The following is a 24,754-nucleotide window of genomic DNA, read 5'->3' on the forward strand; positions in this document are numbered from 1 at the left end:
ATTGTCGCTGCACATACAACTGAAGCGCAGGTTTCTCTACGTACCAACAAAAAGAACAGAATTTAAAACACACTTCCCTGAGACCTGAGATCCAGTTAGAAAACATATTGCAGTTGCAGTTTAAAGTGACTATAATAGCTGTGTGTATAAAGTGCATAAAGGGCCAGTTCAAGTGGCTGAGTGAAATAAATACTAAAAATAATAGACATAGAATATACATGAAACATATGAGAGGTTCTGGATCAACTGTTCAGCATCTTAAGAGCTTGTAGGAGGAAGCTGGTAATGTATTCTTAAATGTATTACTCAAATAGGAAGTTAACCAGAGATGGTGAAATTTTGACACATTAGAGGAAGTTTGTCAAATTAACCTAAAAAAAATTGCAAACAACATTACCCACAGCTCTTAATTCTCCAAAGCAAAATCAGGCTCGACATTTGTGAGTTTACGTTTAGGATTTTTCAGGGTAAAGTACAGCGTCATTAGAAGTATGGAGTCCCACGACATTTATAAGTTCACAAACTCACGAAGAATCCATCTTGGCTTTGAGGTTTGTGCTGAAGCGCCCAACCAAACCAAAATGATCTCCAGACTCTGGATTTTTTTGGAAGGAATTTGTCAAATATGTACACAACTTTAAGTCCCATTTCACGTTTTCTTTTAAAGACATGCTGTTTTCTTAATGCATCAAACAAAAACTAAACTTTATTATATCATTAATCTCTTAATAATCTTAGCAAAATTTCATATCCATAAATACAAATTCATGAATTGTAAACCCTACTTTCCCATCTTCCTTTCTGAAATCCAAGATTATAAGAAAAAACATCCATTGTCCTCAAATGAAAAGCTGTTTGTAAAGGTGTTTGATTTTGGTTAAAAACATGGCGACGCAGACGGACGTACTTCAGTCTGTTTTAGCGTCAGTACTACAGGATTATTTTGTTTTTGTTAAACATGTGTAGAAGGTCAGAGCTGTGTGCATTTGTGGACAGGGGAGATGTCTGTGCTTTTCTCTCAACTGGATTGAACTGAAGTCTGATTTTCATCTTTTAATCCAGTCAGATTCGAATCGCTCCCGTGATGTTCCGTGTTTTCCAGTCTCTTTCAGTGAGAGTCATTAAATGGTCTATTTTCGAACTTTTTTAACAAATAAACCGCGTGGGACTTTAAATGAAACCCAACAGTGTGATGGGTGAGTGGTTTTGTTTGTTTGTTCGTTCACGGTGACTCTGGGCTTTGTTCAGTTGTGGCGTGTAGGGAGGGTGCTGTCTGGGACCAACGGATTGTCGGCGTGTTCGCAGTGACTCAGTTGTTCAGTTGTGTCTAGAAGTGGCACATTGCACTCGCTTTTTCGGTTCGTTCCTCCGTTCCGTTCCTCGTGGTCGTGGAGTGATGAGTGTGTCTGTGGGTGTTTGTCGCTGTGCGGTCGCTGTCTGCTCCGTGTGTGTTTGTGTGTTCTGCGGGTGGTGCAGCTTTGTAGTTTACTGAAGTCGTGCTGGGACACCTGAGTGGGTTCATGTATGGGGCGCTCTGGATTGCTCTGGCGTGCGGTCGTTTTTCATGGGGTTAGAGCACAGGTGTCAAACATAAGGCCCGGGGGCCAGATCCGGCCCTCCAAGACCTTTAATGTGGCCCTTGGGTGATTTTCTACTAAAATATTTTAATTATATTTTCTATTAAAATATTGGTAATTTTCTGTGGTGTTTATCACAGCAGCGTCTCCAGTGTCTCTGTATGTGGCCCCTCCCACCAGAGCAGCACAAATGAAGACTTGTCTCTTTCCAAACGCTCTTAAAGGACGATCGTTTTGACTGTTGACCGTGACACCCTCATCAACAAAATGTCCAACCTGAGAAAAGTGGAGCCGAGTGCAGGATTTTCCAAGAAAAATTGACTTATTCCTGTTTACAGACAAGTTATTGTTAAAACATTGTGTTGAAATTGAATTTTTCTTCAAGTTTCAGGTTGTAATATTATAATAAGAAAGAGTTCATCAATTAAAAAAGATTTCCGTAATAGATTTGTGTTTCTCTGCACAAATATTTGAAGTTATTGTTATTTTTGGGGTTTATATGACATGAGTTTTTTGATCCGGCCCCTTTGGGATCAAAGTCGGTTGAATACGGCCCCCGGACCAAAATGAGTTTGACACCCCTGGGTTAGAGGCTTAAGAGTGTGTCTAATAGCGCATAAAATACGGTAGTTCAGAGTGACACGTGTAAGGTGAAGGAATAACTTATAACCTCACTGTATTATTTGTCAGACACTCTGTAGACATTTAAACCCATTGTCTTCCCCACTAAGCTGACGCTGCAGGTTTCACTTCTGTAATTGGAAACTGGAAAACTTCCTGTTGAAAATGCTTCACAATTGTTTATAATATCAACGTCAAGAGCCAGTAATCCAGTAATCAAGAGGAAATGAAACTTGACTTTAAATAATGAATGAATAATGAATGATAAAGTGTATTAATCAGGGACTGTACTGTATGAGCTCACATCCTCATGTTTAAATCTACTCTGACGCGTTTGTTCAGTCATTTAAATAAATAATAAGTAAATATTTGAGCCCTGTAATACATCGGTCAATTATTTGCTGGTATTTTATTGCTAAAAAATACAATGGATTTTTTTAAAGACTTTTTGAAAGTCTTTATGGAGATGGATAAGTTTAATGCCATACTGTGGAACATTCCAGACAAAGGCATTCAGGAAAAGCTACATGGTACAACTATGTGAAGAAAAAAACCCTACAAGTATGCAACTGTGTTTTGAAGTTATGAAGTTCCCCTTCCACAGTGAGCTCCGCCCCCTCCGTCAGGTGCTGCTGTGTGGACAGGTAACTGACTCACAGCCCTTTAGTCACTTCCTGTAAACAAACACCGGCTCTGCCTCCATGTCGCAAAGCCCATAGTACATCTGACATACACTCCTCATCATCAGGACATGACATACACTCTTCATCATCAGGACACACGTGACGTTAGATACACTTACATAAGTGCTCTGTGGGGTTTCTGCAATGACTCAACTGTCATAAATGTGAAATACAACGGTGCTCAAGTGTTTCTATGTTGACAGAGTTCGTCCTGTCACCAGAGGGATGGAGGTTTGATCCTACACTGCACATTTCATTGTCTTTTTCATTGTCTTTTTTTGTCGTTTGTCATTGCCAAGACTCTTCAGCAGCATTATTTAAAGGAGTTATGTGTACTACAGTAACTCTCTATAATCTGGGCTGTCAGGTTCAGCATGTGGACAGGACAAGACTAATGAGAAAGATCCGAACGTCCAGAATTCCTTCCTTGAGCTGCAGAGGCTGCACTAGCACTGACTCATGCCTGGTGCAGGTACTCATGTTTAGGGAGGGACTGTTCAGATCAGAATGAGGCATTTTGGGTTTGAACACACTGGATTTCAGCACTGAAACCTGCAGCCCAAATGAGAGACTCACGTGAGACTGATTCTGCTTTTTGTTTGGAGAATCATATTGAAAACCAAAACATGAACGTCCAATGATTCTATAACTACAAATAAATAAAGATTACAATTGTTAACTTGATTTCAAATCAGTCCGTCAGCCCCAGGGCAGCTGTGGCTCAATCATACACACTGTCATACCATGTCGTCTTTGTCGTCCCTGTTTAACCAGGACTGTCCCAGTGTTGAGCCTGTGTCCCCTGTCTGAGCAGATTTATCCAAAACCACTGATTTGTCCCAGTTTTATACAAGAAATGTCCCAGGTGTCTCTATTTTTCACCAATTTGATCCCTGCGACAATAGTAAAGAGAGACATAAACTGTCATTTCTTGAGGTAAAATACAGAAAAGCTGCATAAAAATGACAAAAACACAAAGAAAATGTGACTATTCTGACTCACATTAGTACTGAGTGCAGAACAATTTCCTTTAATTAGGCACTTGTCTTTTATTATTTCACAATTTTATTATGACCAACCATCTCAATCCAGGAATGTCCCACTTTTTTATTTTGAAAATCTGGTCACTCTAAATCTGAACTAAGTGTGCGTGATTCAGGATTAGTTCACTATGGAAAGAAAAGTCTGATATCAAATTGAACATGATGAAAGAAGTAGATTGATATGAAGTGAATCATGCTGGATGACTCTGAAGTATTTGGTGCTGATAACGAAACAAGAGCTCTTTTCTTGGTTGAATCTGGGCGAGGAGCAGAGGTCGTGTTGACTCTGTACACACTGATGTGAACGGGCTGGAGACAGTCTCATACTGAAGGAAAAGGACAACTATCCTCGCTCTTATCTCTCGCTAATCTGTAAACACATGAAGAGCAAATAAAACCTCACGCACTTTCATTTTAAGTAAACTTAAGATAAAGATCTGTGAAAGGGAGAAATGCTTAAACACTTTTGAATGATGTTTTGCACGATAGGCCAATGCAATGATGTAGTCTACAGTAAAAGGAACAGGCCAAGTTTTAACATAGATGAGACGTCCCTGTTTCCCGGGACAGTCCCAGTTTGTCCCCTGTCCCAGCAGATCTATTCAAAACCACTGATTTGTCCCAGTTTTATACAAAAAATGTCCCATGTGTCCCTATTTTTGACCAATTTAATCTAAACCAGGACAAAACGAGGAGAATTTGGAATAAACCAGGACTAAATCAACTCTAAATCAGGTCTAAACCACGACAAAACCAGGGCTAAACCAGGTCTAAACCAGGACTAAATCAGGACTAAACCAGGTCTAAACCAGGACTAAACCAGGTCTTAACCAGGTCTAAACCAGGTCTAAACCAGGTCTAAACCAGGACTAAAACCAGGTCTAAACCAGGACTAAACCAGGTCTAAACCAGGACTAAACCAGGTCTAAAACCAGGTCTAAACCAGGTCTAAAACCAGGTCTAAACCAGGTCTAAACCAGGACTAAACCAGGTCTAAACCAGGACTAAACCAGGTCTAAACCAGGACTAAACCAGGTCTAAAACCAGGACTAAACCAGGTCTAAACCAGGTCTAAACCTGGATTAAACCAGGTCTAAATCAGGTCTAAACCAGAACTAAACCAGGACTAAATCAGGTCTAAACCAGGTCTAAATCAGGTCTAAACCAGGTCTAAACCAGTACTAAATCAAGTCTAAACCAGGACTAAACGAGGACTAAACCAAGAGTAAACCAGGTCTAAACCAGGTTTAAATCAGGTCTAAACCAGGACTAAACCAGGACTAAATTAGGACTAAACCAGGTCTAAACCAGAATTAAACCAAGAGTAAACCAGGTCTAAACCAGGTCTAAGTCTAAACCAGGACTAAACCAGGTCCTTGTCAGGTATAATCCAGGTGTAAACTAGTACTAAACCAGTGGTAAACCGGGTCTTAACCAGGACTAAACCAGGGTTAAACCAGGATTAAACCAGGACTAAACCAGGATTAAACCAGGATTAAACCAGGACTAAACCAGGACTATGTCAGGTTTAAACCAGGTCTAAACTAGTACTAAACCAGGGGTATGTTATGGATGTTATTACTGTTATTTGTCTGGAATGTTTCACAGAGACCAAACCAGACCCAGTTACAGGTCAGATCTGTGGAGAGGCGACCCCGCTCACAGTCACAATGTCTGTTTTACTAGAGCTCGAAACCCACCTGTAATTGAATAAATGTAAGGTTGAGCTGTTTAAAGTCACACTGTGGAACCTTCTAGACAGAGAAACAACATATCCATGGAAACAAGCAGGTGACGGACTCCCCCCAGCCAAACTGTTACGCAGTGCAGAGCTGGAGTTGTGTTTTGTTTCTTTTACACATGTTTAACACACAAACCCTGCACATTTAGACTGAGTTCTTAAACGGAAAACACTCTGTTCCACCTTGTGATGTCATGTGGTAATACAGGAAGTGCTCCACTGTGTTTTTAAACTCCACACACCTTCATTAGAATCATTTGGATGATTTCAGACCTGGAATTGCCAAACTCTACTGAACAAAAGCAGCTGTTAACATGAAAATTACCACTTCATGACATCACAAGGAGGAACTTTGAGCTTTGGAGATACTCAAACACGTGTGAATGAAACAAAACGCAACTCCAGGTCTGTTTGTGATGAGGAAACGACATTCTAACATGACTTAAATCTCACAAGAGTCCGTTTTATGTAATATAGGACCTTTCATTAGTAGGCTGCATGTGAATAGAATTTTGGAACACACTCTCACCTGTCGTCCTGTGGCAGGGGTTGAGAATGTGGACAAGTTGGGTCGGCCCCTGTCCCTGTGGAATGAGGAGTTAAACACTGCCCTGCGGCTAACACGAAACCAGATCCTGACTAGAACAAACCTCAAACAACAGGCTCTGAGGGGGGGTGGAAGGAAAACCTTTGGGTTAGAGGGCATATTGTCTTCGAGTAACTTGCTGTCATCCTCAGTAATCACTGCAGAAGAAGTCGTAGAGGTAGTTGTGCTAAAAGTACTATGTAGGGTAGTTGAAGTATTAGTAGTCAAGGTCCTGTATTACACAACCTGGATTCTTAAGTTTTAAGTCCCGAGATCGAGGATTTAAAGCTGGAATAAAGAGAATGTTTGGTGAATTTTATCAAGGGGACAGACATTATTGTCCTTCTTCCTACGGGATTTGGGAAAAGCTTAATATACCAGATTAGCGGCACATTACAAACATCACGACCAAATAGCAGCGATTGGTTAAATGATAAAAAGTACCCGCCTACCGTCGAGCGAACAAATTCTAACACTGCGAGGTCAAACGGTTTGTACGAAGTGAAAGGAATTAAAACCGGCTGATGAATCAGGCGAACAGACCTGAGCCGGAGAAAAGAATTGGTTTGAGAGGGGAGTTAAAGAAGCTATTTTTGTTAAGGATGAGAATCCTTCTTTAAACAGAAATGGGGGACTCAGACACCATCTATCTCCTATTTACAACTCCATCCTCAAACCAAATTCAAAACAAACAAGAGAACAACATGTGTAGCAGGTCCGGTCCAGAGGTGTGGAAGCTCCATTATGGTCCACGAATTATTCTGCTAATAAGACCCCACACTCAGTGCAAGTTCAATAGGCCAAACTAACAAACAGAAACTGTAAACAAGTATGGCGTTAGTTTGAGAGTAGTTTCAGTGTAGTTAGCTCCTCTCTTCAGGCAGATATAAGGAAGTGTCCACCACCGTCTGACCACAACTGAAGAAGCTGTTTGGATGAACTGCGAAACATAAGAAAAAAAGTTCAACCAAATAAACTTTTGTCCAGTTGACAAATTGAATTTCTCCTTTGCCATCTCCATGGAGATGTTATTGCTTTGCCTGGGATGTTTCACAGTATGGCATTAAACACGTAGATCTTGCATTTATTCAATTACAAGTGGTTTTGTTTCTCTAAACTACAGTAAAAACATGTATTAAGTAAGTAAGTCTTTATTTATATAGCACCTTTCACAGATAAAAAAAAAATCACAAATCCAATCCAATTTATTTCTATAGCACATTTCACAAACAAACAGTTTCCAAAGTGTTCAAATACATAATATTTGAATACATAATAATAACAACAATAATGATAAAATAAACTACTAAAATAATACTAGTCTTAAAATAATAAAACCAGAAAAATAAAACCAGTAAAATAAAATAAAACCAGTAAAATAAAATAAAACCAAAATCAGAGAATAGAAATAAATAAACCAATAAATAAATAAATTAAATCAATAAAACCAATAAAAGCACATAAAAATAAATAAAAAACACAGAGGAGCACACAACTCATGTGGTGTTAAAAGCCAGAGACTAAATAAATAACAGAGGAATTACAGACACAGTCAACTAAAAGCCTGTCCAAATAGTTGTGTCTTGAGCTGCTTTTTAAAAGAGTCTATAGAGTCGGCCTCACGTAGGACTAGGGGCAGGACATTCCATAATTTTAAGTTTTCAATTGGATCTTTGGGACCATCAAGAGGCCCTGACCACAGGACTAGAGGGTGCGGCCTCTGCAGTAAGTCACTGAAGTACTGGGGCCTGTCCATTTAAAGCTCTGTAAATTAAAAGAAAGATTTTAAAATCAACACGGAACTTAACAGGAGCCACTGTAGTGAAGATAAAACTGGTGTGATGTAAGTTCACTTGTTTACTCCCTTCAGCCACGTTTTGTACAAGTTGCAGCCGCTTAAGTGTAGAAGCATTAAAACAAGTAAAAAGAGAATTACAAAAATCTAAACGTGATGACATAAAAAAGTGAACAATCATTTCAAGATCAGCATTTGATAAAATTGGTCTAAGTTTAGTGATATTCTGTAGCTGATAAAAACAGTTTTTAACCACTTGGCTGCAGTGCCCTTCCAAACACTCCAAAGATTGATTTGTCCAACAGCACTCCTAGATTTGATTATTATTACTATGAACGGGCACTCTTCTCCACAGATCTGAACTGTCAATTTGGCCTTGTCATGTGGCTGGGCTCCTTGTCTCCATGGAGATAGTTAAATTAAATTCAATCGAGTAGAACATTCCAGGGAAAAACATTAACATCTACATGGAATCAAGCAGGTGACAGTCCCTCTACCAGAAAGGTTACACAGTGCACCTTTAAAAACACAATGGAGCACTTCCTGTATTACCGCCAAGTGTGGGGAAGGTGACTTTTCAAATGTATTCCCCTACAGATTACAGATTACATCCCCCAAAATGTAGTTTGTAACGTAATCCATTAAATTACTTAAAGTGAGTAATGTAATCTGAATACTTTGGATTACTTGATTTACTGTAGAGAAGCAAAGACTCAGATATCTTCACATAAGAAGTTTTGTCTGCTAAAAGAAAATAAAAAGCCCAGTTTTTCCTTAACCGTATTAAAAATATTATTGATAGAAGAGGAGGAGACATGGCATGGTTTTGTCCTGTTAAATCCTGTTTTAGTTCTGGTTTAGATCAAGTTTAGACCTGATTTTAGCCCCAGTTTAGATCTAGTTTAGACTTGGTTTTAGACCTGGTTTAGTCCTGGTTTTAAACCTGGTTTAATCCTATTTTAGACCTGGTTTAGATCTAGTTTAGACCTGGTTTAGTCCTAGTTTAGACCTGGTTTAGATCTGGTTTAGATCAAATTTAGACCTGGTTTTAGCCCCAGTTTAGATCTAGTTTAGACCTGGTTTTAGTCCTGGTTTAGACCTGGTTTAGATCTAGTTTAGACCTGGTTTTAGTCCTGGTTTAGGCCTGGTTTAGATCTAGTTTAGACCTGTTTAGTTTTTAGACCTGGTTTAGTCTAGTTTAGACCTGGTTTAGTCCTGGTTTAGGCCTGGTTTAGATCTAGTTTAGACCTGGTTTTAGTCCTGGTTTAGGCCTGGTTTAGATCTAGTTTAGACCTGGTTTTAGTCCTGGTTTAGGCCTGGTTTAGATCTAGTTTAGACCTGGTTTTAGTCCTGGTTTAGGCCTGGTTTAGATCTAGTTTAGACCTGGTTTTAGTCCTGGTTTAGGCCTGGTTTAGATCTAGTTTAGACCTGGTTTTAGTCCTGGTAAGGGATATAGCCCAAAATGTGAAAACAGGAAAATACTGTCATGTAATCAATTTATTTCAACAAAGTAACTGTAATCCAATTACCACTCATTGAAACAGTAACTGTAACTGAATACAGTTACTCATAATTTGTACTCTGATTACATAACTCCAGTACATGTAATCTGTTACTCCCCAACACTGATTACCACATACTTGACATAACCAGGTGGAACTCATCTTAAATATGCAGGATTTGTGCATTAAATTAAACAATCCAGGTACGTTTATGATGAGGAAACAACATTATTACCTTTTGTGTAATCTGGGCCGTTTTAAGTGTCTCCTTCAACTTCATCTAATCCCACAGCCAGGCCAAAGTGTCTTGCCCAAGGACATGCGGGAATCTAGCCACATCCACCCTCCCGACCTTTTTAATAAAGTGAATGTCTCCCACTAAGTTACAGTTTTCCCAGGAGTAGGAGTTGCATTTGGTAACTTGGATAATTCCACTAAAATGAAAAAAAAAAAAAAAAAAAAAAAACTGGATTAAATGTGCAATCGTGTAGAGACAAATACAGAAACAAGGAAGGACAAGTCGACTGAAAGAATTGGGACTTGTAAATGGATCTTTGAAACGTGCGTTGCTGTTTGGTGACAGTGAAAAAGGAACAAAAATCATGTTCAAACTGAATTAAGTACTTTTAAATGAAAATAGCGTGAGATGACTGAAGTGGAAGTTGGTCCGAAAACCAGAAGGACTTTGCGGCTGATACTTCTGTCTTATTTCTTTCCATTTCTATTTACATTAAGTGGATTACAGCACATATAGTTTCACTGAATTACTTTATTTAGACTTGTATTCTAATTTGGGTGCACACATTTTAGTTAAAAGTCTGGATTATCATTTACAATTTATCTTTTTTTTTTTTTTTTAGTGGCCAGACAAGGGATCATCCACGCCGAACAAAGTGGGGATTTAGTTAGTTTTATTAAGTTAATTTGTCTAGTTTGTTTAAGGTCACTTATTATTTTCTGTATTACAGTGTTCCCTCATTTATCGCAGGAGTTATGTTCTAAAAATAACCCGTAATAGGTGAAACTTGCAAAGTCGTCAGCTTTATTTTTTACAATGATTCTATCTGTTTTAAGACTGTAAAACCTCAGCACAAACTTTATGCACTTTTCTCACACAGGACAGTTACAACCCTTTTTACATCCTTCTTAAAACTTATTGCTGCTGTCGTCCTTTTGTTATTTTCCTCCTTCTTTATGTAACGAACGGAAGATTCATTTATTCTGTATTGGAGTCTACAGCGCAGAGTCCTGCATGGGTCCATTTTTGGAGACATGCACCCTCACAGTACAACACCACACCCGCCCGTTAACCTGAGATTATCAAACTTGCGCTGCACGAGGTCTCCTGGCTCAGGCCGCTGCCCCCCACAATTACCCAGTGGAAAAATAAAATAAAGGATGTATATCATATGGAGCAAATAACTGCAAGGTTACAAATGAAGACAGATTTATTCATGGATAAATGGTCTTCAATTCAGCCTTACATTTCAAAAGGATGACTCTCTTTTGTAGGATTTTTGTTGTAGTGTGTGTGTTGTATATTATGAATGATGAATGAGGAGACTGTGTATGACTGTATCTATACTGTAACTTTATTGTCATTTTACTTGTGTTGCATCTTTACTGCTGTTTCATAATTATGTGGCTTGCACCAAAATTATTTAATAAAAACAAGTAAAAAAAAAAAAAAAAAACTTGCGCTGCACGGACTGAACCAAGACTAAACCAGGACTAACCCAGGACTAACCTAGGACTGATTCCAGGACTGAAACAGGACTCACTGGACGGACTCGGAGGTGACCGCAGGAGAAAGGACCGACTCAGCTCCGCACCTCACGAATGGAAGCGCGGCTGTTGCCCCATCGCACTTTGCGGACACCCTGCTTCGGTGTTCTCGCTTTTAAGTCCAAGATTAGTCCTGGTTTAGACCTGGTTTAGTCCTGACCCAGTCCTGACCCACCCGTGTGTATTTACTACCCGCTCGCATACCCGCCCATAAAATTCCAGAACTTTAAAGCCCGCTTGTTTCAGCAACCCTTTGCCCGCACCCGACCCGGTGCAGGACGCCGCCACAGCCGAGTAACTTCCTCCCTTCCTTCAGCGTGTCCAGAAGTCTAACTTTTTATGCAATGGTTACATCTTCCTCTGTCTTTTGAGTGCGAGCGCAGGAGCCTTTGTTGGTGCAGAACATTTCATCGACATTGTGGGTTTTGTCGGGGAGAAAACTTGCAAACATACAACACTTCAGAATCACACTGCTAGAAATCCAACATTTATTTAAATTTGGCAGCTGAACACATCTGTACTGTACAAGAGACACGACATAAAGGAAACTGATTGACAATGGTCTACAGTCCCATAGCCATTCAGACGCAGGAGGAGGAACACAATACGTACATAATAAAGTGAACCGTGATATAGCGAGGGACGGCTGTGCAGTAATTTAACTTATTTTGCATTTGTTTAAAAACTTTGCTCTTACCTCTCCATATCCACTTGGCCCGGTGGCGCATGCAAAATTGCACTAAAAAACAAATAGCGAGGCCACAAAAGGTGAGCCTCGTACAGATGTATACTTATTTGCCTTTTTGTTACTTTGATTAAGTTAGTAGTTTTAGTTAATCATTTTGTATACCGTTTTTTCCGCACTATTAGACGCGCTCTTAAGCCTCCAACCCCATCAAAAAACGACTGCGCGCCCCAAAATCCAGAGCACCCCATACACGAATCCACTCAGGTGTCCCAGCACGACTTCACTAAACTACAAAGCCACACCACCAGCAGAACACACAAACACACACAGAGCAGACAGCGACCACACAGCGAAAAACACCCACAGACACACTCATCACTCCACACCGACGAGGAATGGAACAGAGGAAAGAACCGAAAAAGCGAGTGCAATGTGCCACTTCTAGACACAACTGAACAACTGAGTCACTGTGAACACGCTGACAATCCGTTGGTCCCAGACACACCCTCCCTACACCCCACAACTGAACAAAGCCCAGAGTCACCGTGAACAAACAAACAAACAAAACCACTCACCCATCACACTCTTGTGTTTCCTTTAAAGTCCGCTGCGGTTTATTTGTGAAAAAAGTTTGAAAATAGACCATTTAATGACAGTGCGTCTTATAATTCAGAGTATTTAAACAGCCCTGTTCTTTGTTATTAGGTTCTTTTTTCTCAGACCTAGAGTGTTATTTCATACCTGACAGTTTGGACTGCTCACTAGCGTCTTCCTCAGTGTCACGTGATGTTGCTGTGACGTGTCTGGTCAGCTGATTGAAACAGGTTTTGGCGCTGTCTTCCTACCGGTGGAGGCAGGACAACAGCGCCACCTGCAGTCCGACTTCCTCAGGACAGCATCCCAGGTGTGTGAGAGTAAAAAAGCCCCCTCGTCCTGGTTTACAGTCCTAATTAAAGAATTAAAGAAGCAATCGAAATACGGAAACGTGCCCACAGGACTGTAAACCGGGACGAGGGGGCTTTTTTACTCTCACACACCTGGGATGCTGTCCTGAGGAAGTCGGACTGCAGGTGGCGCTGTTGTCCTGCCTCCACCGGTAGGAAGACAGCGCCAAAACCTGTTTCAATCAGCTGACCAGACACGTCACAGCAACATCACGTGACACTGAGGAAGACGCTAGTGAGCAGTCCAAACTGTCAGGTATGAAATAACACTCTAGGTCTGAAAAAAAGAACCTAATAACATAGAATATTGGAAGACCAAATGAATCTCATTGGACTATTAAGCCCTGTTCTTTGTCTGGTTGGGTTCGTTTTGTTCTGTTCAGTTTGATTTAAGTTCCCCCAGTTGGGCCCGACTTGTTTGTTAATGATTTAACTCATTTGAGCCTTTGTTAAACTACATTTATTTGACTTTATTACATTTAAACTTGTTTTTATACCTTGTCTTTGCCTTTCCGTTTGGTCCACTACACCTTGGATCGATCACACGCTTCTTAAAATCAGTATTCACTATGGTAACCGCTGGACATTTTTCCATAGACATGCATGCAATCGTATCAATAGAATGCAGGCTGCTGTTAAACCTTGATGAAGAAGAATCTTGGATTGAAGAATTTGTAACATCGTTGTTTTCTGTTCATCTCCACAGTGAGCCTTGGTCCAGGGCCGAAACTTGGGAGACGATTACGAGATCGTGAGACCGGTTCGACTTCACACAGTCAACAAGAGAGACGCCGAGGTAGGAAAAGATATGGAAGATAACTTTTTATACGTCTAGTAATACAATAGGATTTATTTTATCCTTTATTTGAAACACAACATATCATAAAATGTCAGTATCTCGATGGGGCGAGACACGATTTTCACAAAACGAGACCAGATACAAGATTAAGTCCCCGAGAACGAGACAAGACAAGATTTTAACATGATTCCTAATATATAAATGATTTCATAGTTTTGTTTCCATTCTAGTACTGCTTTTTGAAAATGTAAGAGACGTAACTCGCCAACCCCTAACCTTTTTTTGTCCAATCCAAATGTAAGTACTTGAGGGAAATTTTTCTCTGCCCGGTCTTGTGGCAATTTTGTCTCGTGAGATCTTGTGGCACGGACATTTTATACCATCCTTAGAATCCAGTTATTGAAAGTAGAATCTCAAATCTAATCACATTCATGTCAGAAAAAATTACAATTAGATATTAGACCAATTTTTTTCAACTCAACAATTACTAGGGATGTAACAATATTTAAATCACTCAGTACGATATTTTCATGATTTGGGTCTGGTCAAGTGGTAACGGAGGGAAACAGGGGCAGATTTTTCACATTCAAATGTCTCTTATTCAGAAACTAGAGGGACTATTGAAATAAGTAAAGTATCAGAATGTAGGAAAGAGTTACACTCCAACAGGGTCAAGTTAAACCTGTGATATTCTTTCAAGTTGTTGACAAAAAATTAAAAAAACTGTTGGGTAACGGAGGGAATGAAATATGCAGCACTTTTTGGGCAATAAATCCAAACAGTGATAACTCTTGGTTCTCACTTCCATATCCTTAACAAACTGGTTTGAATATTTGCTTCATATAGTTTTCTACCATATGGTACAAGATTAGGTTGAAAAACCTCTTACTTTTTGACTCATGAGATTTTTTATTAAGAAAGGTCATGGTAACGGAGGGAAAAGTAACGGAGGGAAAATTGTGCAAACAAGTAGAAGGTGCAGGATTTTACATCATTTGTCGCTTTTTTCTTCCAAATACTTTAATATTACTTCAAAATGAAAAGGAAACTATTTCTATAAAATATGTCAGTCCTTCCAAGCTAATTTTAATCATTTTAAATACATTATTATTTTTTTTAAATCATGAACCTTCATCAACAGTTCAAAGATGGAATAACACAAGATATGATGAAATACATCCATTTATTTACATGATTTGCAGGTCTTTGAAATTTGGGAAATAATTTTTGTTCCATGTTTCATACATGGTCTGTTTAAAACATATGGAACTTTAGAACCAAAAATGGTACAGAAAAAAGGTCAACAGTTTCATAAACTAGAGTACATATGTATCTGTTCAATACATTTTTATATCAGATGCATTCACTTCAATTTTTGGCCTTGCTGTTTACTTCTGCTTGACCGGGCTCATATATATCTCCCATGGTACAATATTTACTGATATATTTTTTGGAAACTAACAAAACTGTAAATACGCTACTTTTTCCTCTTAAAATGCCTTTGACAAGACTCAACCCAAGGAACTAAGATTTAAAAGTGCTTCTAACTGTTATTTCTTCATGTAGGCTGCACTGTAACAGAGCAAAGGATCATGGTCTATTAGGCCTGTAACAGTATGGAGTAAGAAAGCGTTCAGAAATATTTGTGCGCATAGAATAGAAATCCGTGCATATTTGGCTGTAGTTGCGCATAAAATAAATATTTGTAAACTTTCAATACTTACCGGTAAATACTGTGTACAGCAAGGTGTTGCCTGTAAACACGAACATGAATTGATGCTGGAAGCTGCATCAAACTGTAATGTGTCACATCTCATTGGTTGTGATGTCTGTAACACAAGACATTTGTAAGACAAGACATTTTTACAATAAATTTGAATGAACCCACTTGTTGGTCGCTGTTGTAGCTCCTTGTTGTGCCATTACTCTGTTTTTACCCTCTGCTACAAACTTAAACATGCACAGTCTTGATCTTGATCGATGTTTCTTCTGCTCGATAAATAATGTCTGTGAAGTGATGATGTATTTTTGACAGTAAAGTCCCGTCTGTGAATTCGTATTCGTACTGATGAAAGAGTAATCGTAAATTTTCATGTTTCATGTTTTCAAGTTACGTAATCAGAGTACAAATTATGAGTAACTGTATTCAGTTACAGTTACTGTTTCAGTGAGTGGTAATTGGATTACAGTTACTTGGTTGGAATAAATGGATTACACGGCGGGAATTTTCCTATTTTCACATTTTGGGCTATATCCCTTTTTTTTTTTCTTTTTTTTTTTTTCAGTAATTCCACTCCTTGCCGGACACTAAACCAGGTCTAAACCAGGACTAAAACCAGGACTAAAACCAGGACTAAAACCAGGACTAAAACCAGGAGTAAAGCAGGACTAAAGCAGAATTAAAACCATGTCTAAATCAGGACTAAACTAGGACTAAACCAAGACTAAAACCAGGTCTAAACCAGGACTAAAAACAGGTCTAAACCAGGACTAAAACCAGGTCTAAAACTATATCTAAACCAGGTCCAAACCAGGTCTAAATCAGGACTAAAGCAGGACTAAAGCAGAATTAAAACCATGTCTAAACCAGGACTAAAACCAGGTCGAAACCAGGACTAAAACCAGGTCTAAACCAGGTCTAACCCAGGACTAAACCCAGGTCCAAACCAGTTCTAAACCAGGTCTAAACTAGGTCTAAAACCAGGTCTAAACTAGGTCTAAACCAGGACTAAACCTGGTCAAAACCAGGACTAAAACCAGGTCTAAACCAGGTCTAAACCAGGACTAAACCCAGGTCCAAACCAGTTCTAAACCAGTTCTAAACCAGGTCTAAACCAGGTCTAAACCAGGTCTAAACCAGGTCTAAACCAGGTCAAAAACCAGGACTAAAACCAGGTTGAAACTCTACAGCAAATCAAGTAATCCGAAGTATTCAGATTACATTACTCACTTTAAGTAATTGAATAGATTACATTACAAACTATATTTTGAGATGTGTAATCTGTAATCTGTACTGGACTCATTTGAAAGTTTACGAATATTTATTTTATGCGCAACTACAGCCAAATATGCACGGTTTCTATTCTATGCGCACGAATATTTCTGAAAGCTTTCTTACTCCATTTAACAATAACCGAAATATCGTGATATCGTATTCTCAAAAGTCTCACAATAATATCGTGGGCTGTCACAATATATCAAATTACAAATTCCTTTGCTTAAATGCATGCTTTTATAGTATAAACAGCTTATGAACATCAGGAACTACATATCCCATGATTCATTTCAGCGCAGACAACATGAAGAAATATGTTTTTGACTTGAATTCTTGGGATTATGACGGAAATAATTCACACCAAAATCTTGTCATGGTATTTTAAAAGCAAAAAAGTGTCCGATCTACAATTATATCAGCCTCTTCAAAATATCGCAATAAATATCGTACCATGAGATGCATGTCGTGATAATATCGTACAGAGAGATTTGGATATCATTACATCCCTATGGTCTATGTAGTTTTTTTAGCTATTGCTTGTAATTTGAGATATTATGATGGTCCATGATATTATTATGAGACCTTTGATGATAATGACGATATCACAATATTTCGATTATTTCTACATCCCTAACAGTGTTACGACCCGGGTGGATCAATCATATTAATGAGGACACAGGAGGCGAAAAGGTTACAAAAGTAAAAGATGTGTTTATTTTAAGTTGATTTTAATTTACTTTAAAAACGCTAAAACCCCTCCCGTGCCCAAAAAACAAAGTAACAACTGAAAGGTGGACCTGGTGAGCACCAAACAGAACAAAATGATGCGGCACCGGACCAACCCCGTACAGGGCCGTAGAAGCCGGTACCAACATCGCTAAACTAAAGGAAAAAAGACGTCCCCAAACTAAACTTACCAAACAAAAGGCGAAAACAGGACAGCCGCTCCCACCAGGTCAAACACAAAAGGCTAACAGCAGCTAACAGGCACCGTGCAGCCTGCGCCGAGCAGCCAAGACCAGGGAGCGCGCATAGTGACGAGTGTGTGCCCAGGTGTGCGGAGGGCGAGGCGGTGCGTAGCGAGCACGCAGGAGCAAGAGCAAGAGAACGCGCCACTGATAGGCAAATCCGTGTATCATTCGTTCATTCGTTTTTCAATATAAAACCAAAAATAAGAAAACGAAAAAACAACAGTTTTCTTCGTTATTTGTCTCCAAAACCAAAATGAAAAAGCAGATAATGATTCGTTTTTTCAGTTTTTGATTTTGTGCCGAACTTTTGCACCGGGTACGGACTGAACCAGGACTGATCCAGGTCCGAGACCAGACCGGGACTAGAGCGGGACCAGAGCGGGACCAGACCAGGACCAGAGCAGGACCAGAGCAGGGGCAGGACTGGGGCAGACTCCAAGCTTTGACTCTGAGCCTCCGCGGGGTCCAAGCCTCAGCTTCGAGCTCCGGCCCTGCCGTGGGCTCTGAGCCTCTGGTCTGGTCCCGGTCTTGTCTCAGTCTTGTCTCGGTCTCAGGCCCGCTCTGGTCCCGGTCTGGTCCCAGTCTCAGTAGCGCTCTGGTCCCGGTCTGGTCCCAGTCTCAGTAGCGCTCTGGTCCCAGTCTGGTCCCGGACCTGGTCCATTTGAACCAAAAGCTCTTAGTTGGGTTCATTTTCGTTGGTGTGAAAGCGTCAGTCGGATGCTTTGCACCACCTCGGAACCAGTCGCGGTTCTTGAGCGAGGAGGACTGGAGCAGCCCGTCCGGACCTGTAGTCCACAGAACATTCTCACTTTCCCCACACGGAACCAGCGCACAGACGATGACACGGAACCGCTCGGACCACTGGTCTCGGTCTCAGTTCCGCTCTGATCCCGCTCTGGTCCTGCTCTGGTCCCGGTCTCAGTCCCGCTCTGGTCCCGCTCTAGTCCCGGTCTGGTCTCGGACCTGGATCAGTCCTGGTTCAGTCCGTACGCGGTGCAAAAGTTCGGCATCGCAGTCACGGAAGTCACATAAACGGGAAACGGCCATTATCCGTTTTTTCCATTCTTCATTTAAACACAAAATCGAAAACTGAAAAAAACGAATCGTTATCCGTTTTTTCATTTTGGTTTTGGAGACAAATAACGAAGAAAACTGTTTTGTTTTTTTTTCATTTTCTTATTTTTGGTTTTATATTGAAAAACAAATGAACGAATGATACACAGGTTTAGGCGGCCTATTTATACGCAGACCAACCACGTCCCCAAAACAGACAATTAATCCACACAATGGGATGTGCAAAGGGGCGCCAGTACATAACAAACAGTTATTGAGTATTCACCTACTATTTCAATACCTTTTGTATCTTTGTGAAGCTCTTGGGGCCGGTTTTGGGTTTGCCTTTGTCTCATCTTGTTCTGTCAATGTTTGTGCTCCTCAGACCCACAGACCACAGACGGTTAAATACGCTCTGACTGTGAGAGGACAACCCCTGGAGATGCACCTGGAGAGGAATGAGTGAGTTACTGCACATTAACAAGACATTTATAAGAGACACAGTTCAAATGTTGTTGTTTTTTTTTTTTTGTTATATATAGTCAGTGTTGGGAAGGTGACTTTTAAAATGTATTCCCCTACAGATTACAGATTACATACCTCAAAATGTAGTTTGTACAATAATCCATTAAATTACTTAAAGTGAGTAACGTAATCTGAATACTTTGGATTACTTGATATTGTCATGCTTTTTAAAACTACATGAATGTAACAACCACATCCTGAAAATTCATGTTTGTTCTCTTCACTCTTGTCTGTTGAGTCCAAGTCTCCATGAACAAGCAACTGTTTGCTGTAAAGTAACAAAGATGAGAATCTGAACGTAAGAAGTTTTATCTGTTAAAAGAAAATAAAAAGTCCAGTCTTTCCTTAATCAAATAAAAAATATTATTGATAGAGAAATGATTTTTATATGAGATCACTGCTGCCTTCAAGTATGTCCACCTACTGTTAGTGTCATAATGTTTAGACCTGGTTTAATCCTGGTTTAGTCCTAGTTTAGACCTTGTTTGGACCTGGTTTAGACCTGGTTTTAGTCCTAGTTTAGTCCTGATTTAGACCTGGTTTTAGTCCTAGATTAGACCTGGTTTTAGACCTGGTTTTTAAAATACAATTTCATTTGTAACAATTTGTAACACTACCTGAACATGGATTTTCTGACTAGAGGCTCTTCTGACTAGAGGACCTTCTGACTAGAGGACCTTCTGACTAGAGGGCCTTCTGACTAGAGGGTCTTCTGACTAGAGGGTCTTCTGACTAGAGGGCCTTCTGACTAGAGGACCTTCTGACTAGAGGCTCTTCTGACTAGAGGGCCTTCTGACTAGAGGACCTTCTGACTAGAGGCTCTTCTGACTAGAGGGCCTTCTGACTAGAGGGTCTTCTGACTAGAGGACCTTCTGACTAGAGGGTCTTCTGACTAGAGGGCCTTCTGACTAGAGGGCCTTCTGACTAGAGGGTCTTCTGACTAGAGGACCTTCTGACTAGAGGGCCTTCTGACTAGAGGGTCTTCTGACTAGAGGACCTTCTGACTAGAGGGTCTTCTGACTAGAGGGCCTTCTGACTAGAGGGTCTTCTGACTAGAGGACCTTCTGACTAGAGGGTCTTCTGACTAGAGGACCTTCTGACTAGAGGGTCTTCTGACTAGAGGACCTTCTGACTAGAGGGCCTTCTGACTAGAGGGTCTTCTGATGATAAGGCTGAGCCCGTCTTTGTTGGTGAGCAGGGAGTCCTCACTGAAGATGAGGCCCTGTCCCTAAACACACTTGCACATCGTAAAGATCTAAGATAAGCTCTTCGGCATTTATGATCACATGGGCGATTTCCCCTTTTTAAAAACAGATCAAAATAAATAGCGCTCTGTTGTTCTCTTGAAACTTTCTATACTTATCTTGTATAAGAGATGGTATATCCTGCTTTAGTTCGTCTTTAGGCGTGGTTAGTTCTGCTTAAAGCGTTGAATCTGACAGCTGCTCTTTGTTAGCTCATCTCGTAATAGCTTCAACCTCTACGTGTGCTCCCTCCACTCATCTCGAGATTGAGTGCGTTTACATGCACATGAGTATCCCAGTTATGATTGGGCTTTTTGAGTATCCCGGTTTCGTCATAGTGCATGTATATGGTTTCAGTATCCCGGTTATGGCAGTATCCCGGTTATTAGAAACCGAGATACTGTAGTTGGTATTTTCCGATAATAACCGGGATACTGTGGCATGTAAACGCAGTATCCCGGTTACTGCAGCATAAATTTGAGTACGCATGCGTCCAAAAGACATAATACTTTTCAGTCTTTTCACCACTATAACAGTGACATAAATAAAGTGGCCATACATGAGTGAAATGACTGTGTTAAACCTGCACAGGAATCTGCACTGGTACAGGGGTCAGCCTTATCATCAGAAGAGCCTCTAGTGAGAAAAGCCATGTTCAGGTCGTGTTACAAATTGTTACAAATGAAATTGTATTTCAAGTTTTAAATATTTTAAAAAGTACATATTAAAAGTAATAAATATATTAAAGCCTTAAAATACAGCAAAAATGTTTGAGGAAATAATGATTTGGGGTAAATGTCTGTCTTAAGTGTAGCAGGGTTAATAATTGTCTGATTTTCAGGCAACAACTTGCAAAATGTTCAGTAATTCGAGCTCTACAACCTTCATTTCAATTTTATTTGAAATCTTTTTCTTTTAATATAACATTGGTGGGTTTGTAAACCAACAAATGAAGTAATGCTGGCCTTAGCTAATGCTGTTGTGCATGATTAAACTAAAAAATGTTGATGTTGCAGCCATTTTTAATTGGTATACATCCAAAAGTTTACTCATTCTTCCCTGATATCCAGGGATTATATCAAATATACATTCAATTGTTCAACAGATATGTTGCTGACAAACCAATAGAAGAGGTCATGATTTTCTGACCTGTGGACCTTTTGACTACAGGGCCTTCTGACTAGTGGACCCTTCTGACTAGTGGGCTTTCTGACTAGGGGGCCTTCTGATGATAAGGGTGTAAACCTCGTATGACCTGCACACGTCTGATCGAAAAAAAAAAGTTCAACATGAAACATCTCCTATACGATATACACACAGAACACACTTACCATCATCAGCCACTCCTCTGTCACAGAAAAAACACATAATCCACTGAGTCGTGTCCATTAGTCCTACAGAAGCTGAACCACATCAACAGCACAAGGAGCGAGCTGTTTTTATCGCACTAATAGTTTATGCTAATGAGTCATGCGGTTAGTTTCAGTAAAACGTAAACAAATGTGACAAAGCTAAATTATATGATCAAACGAGCTGATGTGGTTATGGTTCATATGTTATAAAGCAGAGTTTATTTATGCAGAGTATTTTAATAAAAAACCTACACGTTGGGTTTGATGTGTGCAGTGGATTGTGGGATACCTCATAGCTCTGTACCGCTGGTTAGAATCCATGGATCTATTGAAATAAGAAACCAGGATACTCTATTTGATCATGTATACATGAATATGAGTATCCCGGTTTCTCAGCGCGCACGTAAACACAGTATCCCAAATACTGACATAACCGGGATATGACTAATAACCAGGATACTGATGTGCATGTAAACACACTCATTGTCACTAGTTTGTTTTTGAGTTATGGAAGATTTTGTGGAGTTCTAGTTGATCGACACGCAGAGCTTAAATTACTCGTGTGTCTCCTCTGCCGTCTTGCCCACTGCTTCATGAGTCTATCCAGGTGTTTGAGCTCCCCCTTCAGATCCTCACTCTGGGATTGTGCTGGAACTACTTTAGCCTTTGGTCACTCTCATTCATTCATTCATTCATTCAACAAAATTTAAAAACAATAACAAAAATAGTGATATGTACATGACATATTTGGGACCTGGTGCTCAAAAGGAGGAGGATGAAGTTTAAAAAACTTATGGAGTCCTGCCCCAATTGTTTTACATAATCACATGGTTCACTTTTTCTTTTTTTAAATATCACCTTTGGAGTGCTTAGCTGTCATTTGCAAAAATATACCCACATACAAAAACATATTCACCCATACATACATACATACATATATGTGTACACACATATGTACATACATACATATACACATCATAGATATCCAGTACATATACTCAATATAAATGTTTATACACACACATGCATAACACACATATACATACATGCAGAAACATATTTTTGTTTATGGTCGTACAAACTAATAATAATATTGTAGGCACAAAGTTTATCATTTATAATGGTACAAAGTAAACAGTAATGAGAATGAAAAATGTATAGATTTTTTGTTTTCATTTATGGTCGTACAAACTAATAACATTACTGAAGAAGGCATAAAGTTGATCGTTTATGATCGTACAAAATAAACAGTAATGAGAACGAAAAATGTATTTGTCGCTTTCTGCTCGAGCTCTTGGTTCTGTAGCTGCAGATCTTTCAGAGCTGCATGAAGAGGCACTGTCATGTTCCTGGCCTGGTAGGACCAGGTCCCTGGGGCTGGGCCAGTATCTGGTCTGGTCTGTCTTCTTTTTCTTGTCTTACAGCAGGTGTGACAACATTCCAGAGGCATAAACACATCAATTAAGCCAACAACAGCAGAAACTCGATCAAAGAAAGCCACAACTTGTTAACACAGAAACATCTGCTTACATTATCTACACATGCACACAACACCAAACAGCCAAAATAATCTTGAAGAGGGTTTTAACTTAACGCTTTCACTACAGCAGTATTTTCGGCAGTTTCTCCATTCGCAGCCCGACTCTCTCTAAACCCTGATACCTGATCTCGGCCTTATGTTAATTTATGTTCATGTCGAGGTGGGTGGAGTCGGACTCCTGATTGTAGTGTCAGTTTGTATTCCATTAAAAAACATGAACAAAAAATATATATCATACTTTTGTTCAACAGTTGTACTATTTTTTCCATGACGTATTTCTTCTTCCTGTCATTGTAGTGAGTTACTGACCCAAGACTACAGCGAGACTCACTACAGTGAAGATGGCACTCGCGTCACCACTTCTCCAGACCACATCGTGAGAAACAGCAGCTTTTATTTCCTCTAAATACAAACTACAACCACACTTATGTAAATCTGACCTATTATTAACTATTATTAATGTCATCACAGGATGACTGCTATTACCAAGGAAAGATCGTGGGCGATAATGCGTCAGCAGCCAGCATCAGCACATGTGACGGACTCAGGTGAGCTTTAAATGACTTATATTACTAAAAACAGAGACTGCAGAGCTTGCACTAGCATTTATTCATGATTACAAGAAGTAGTAAGGAAAAACCATGCAAAGATGATATAATACGACGGAGTATAAGGCTCAGATAAAAAAAATAAATGATGCTGGCGCTACGAGAATAAAGTCCTAACATTTCGACATTAAAGTCGTAATATTACAAGAATAAAGTCATAATTTTACAAGAATAAAGTCAAAGTCAAAATAAAGACGTAATATTACGAGAATAAAGTTGTAATAAACTCAAAGTCAACGTGAAGAAGATGCTTTTCAATCCGTGTATCTTTCATTCATTGGTTTTTCAATATAAAACCAAAAACAAGAAAACGAAAAAACAACTATTTTCTTCATTTGCGCCTCCTCACTGAACCAGGACTTAACCAGGACTGAACCAGGACTAAATGCAGGTTCGGGACCAAACCGGGTCTGAGACCAGGACTTAGACCGGGACCGGACAAGGACTGAGTCCGGGACCAAGACTGAGCCCGGGATCAGACAAGAACTAAGACCAGGATTGAAACCGGGACCAGACCAAGGACCAGGAGTGAGACCAGGACTGAGACCGGGACTGAGGCCGGGACCAGACCAGGACCAGACCGTGATACCGGGACTATACCAGGACTGAAAACTGTTTAGTCCTGGTTTAGTCCTGGTTCAGTCCTGGTTTAGTCCTGGTTTAGTCCTGGTTCAATCCTGGTTTAAGTCACGGAAATGCAGT

General features: G+C 39.8%; 1 protein-coding gene across 1 annotated transcript in view; it reads left to right on the forward strand.

The window, feature by feature from the left end:
• The window catches only part of adam28 (ADAM metallopeptidase domain 28), a 41,083-nt gene that overhangs the window by 9,316 nt on the left and 7,013 nt on the right, over positions 1-24,754 (forward strand). The window contains exons 2-5 of the mRNA XM_055161475.1: positions 13,676-13,761; positions 19,169-19,245; positions 23,742-23,820; positions 23,916-23,992. Of these exons, the coding sequence (XP_055017450.1) occupies positions 13,676-13,761; positions 19,169-19,245; positions 23,742-23,820; positions 23,916-23,992 (319 nt within the window). The remainder of the gene's footprint in view (positions 1-13,675; positions 13,762-19,168; positions 19,246-23,741; positions 23,821-23,915; positions 23,993-24,754) is intronic.

The sequence above is a fragment of the Boleophthalmus pectinirostris genome, unplaced genomic scaffold, assembly GCF_026225935.1.
Source record: "Boleophthalmus pectinirostris isolate CB_2022bp ecotype Guang Dong unplaced genomic scaffold, ASM2622593v1 HiC_scaffold_4, whole genome shotgun sequence".
Lineage (NCBI taxonomy): Eukaryota > Metazoa > Chordata > Actinopteri > Gobiiformes > Gobiidae > Boleophthalmus > Boleophthalmus pectinirostris.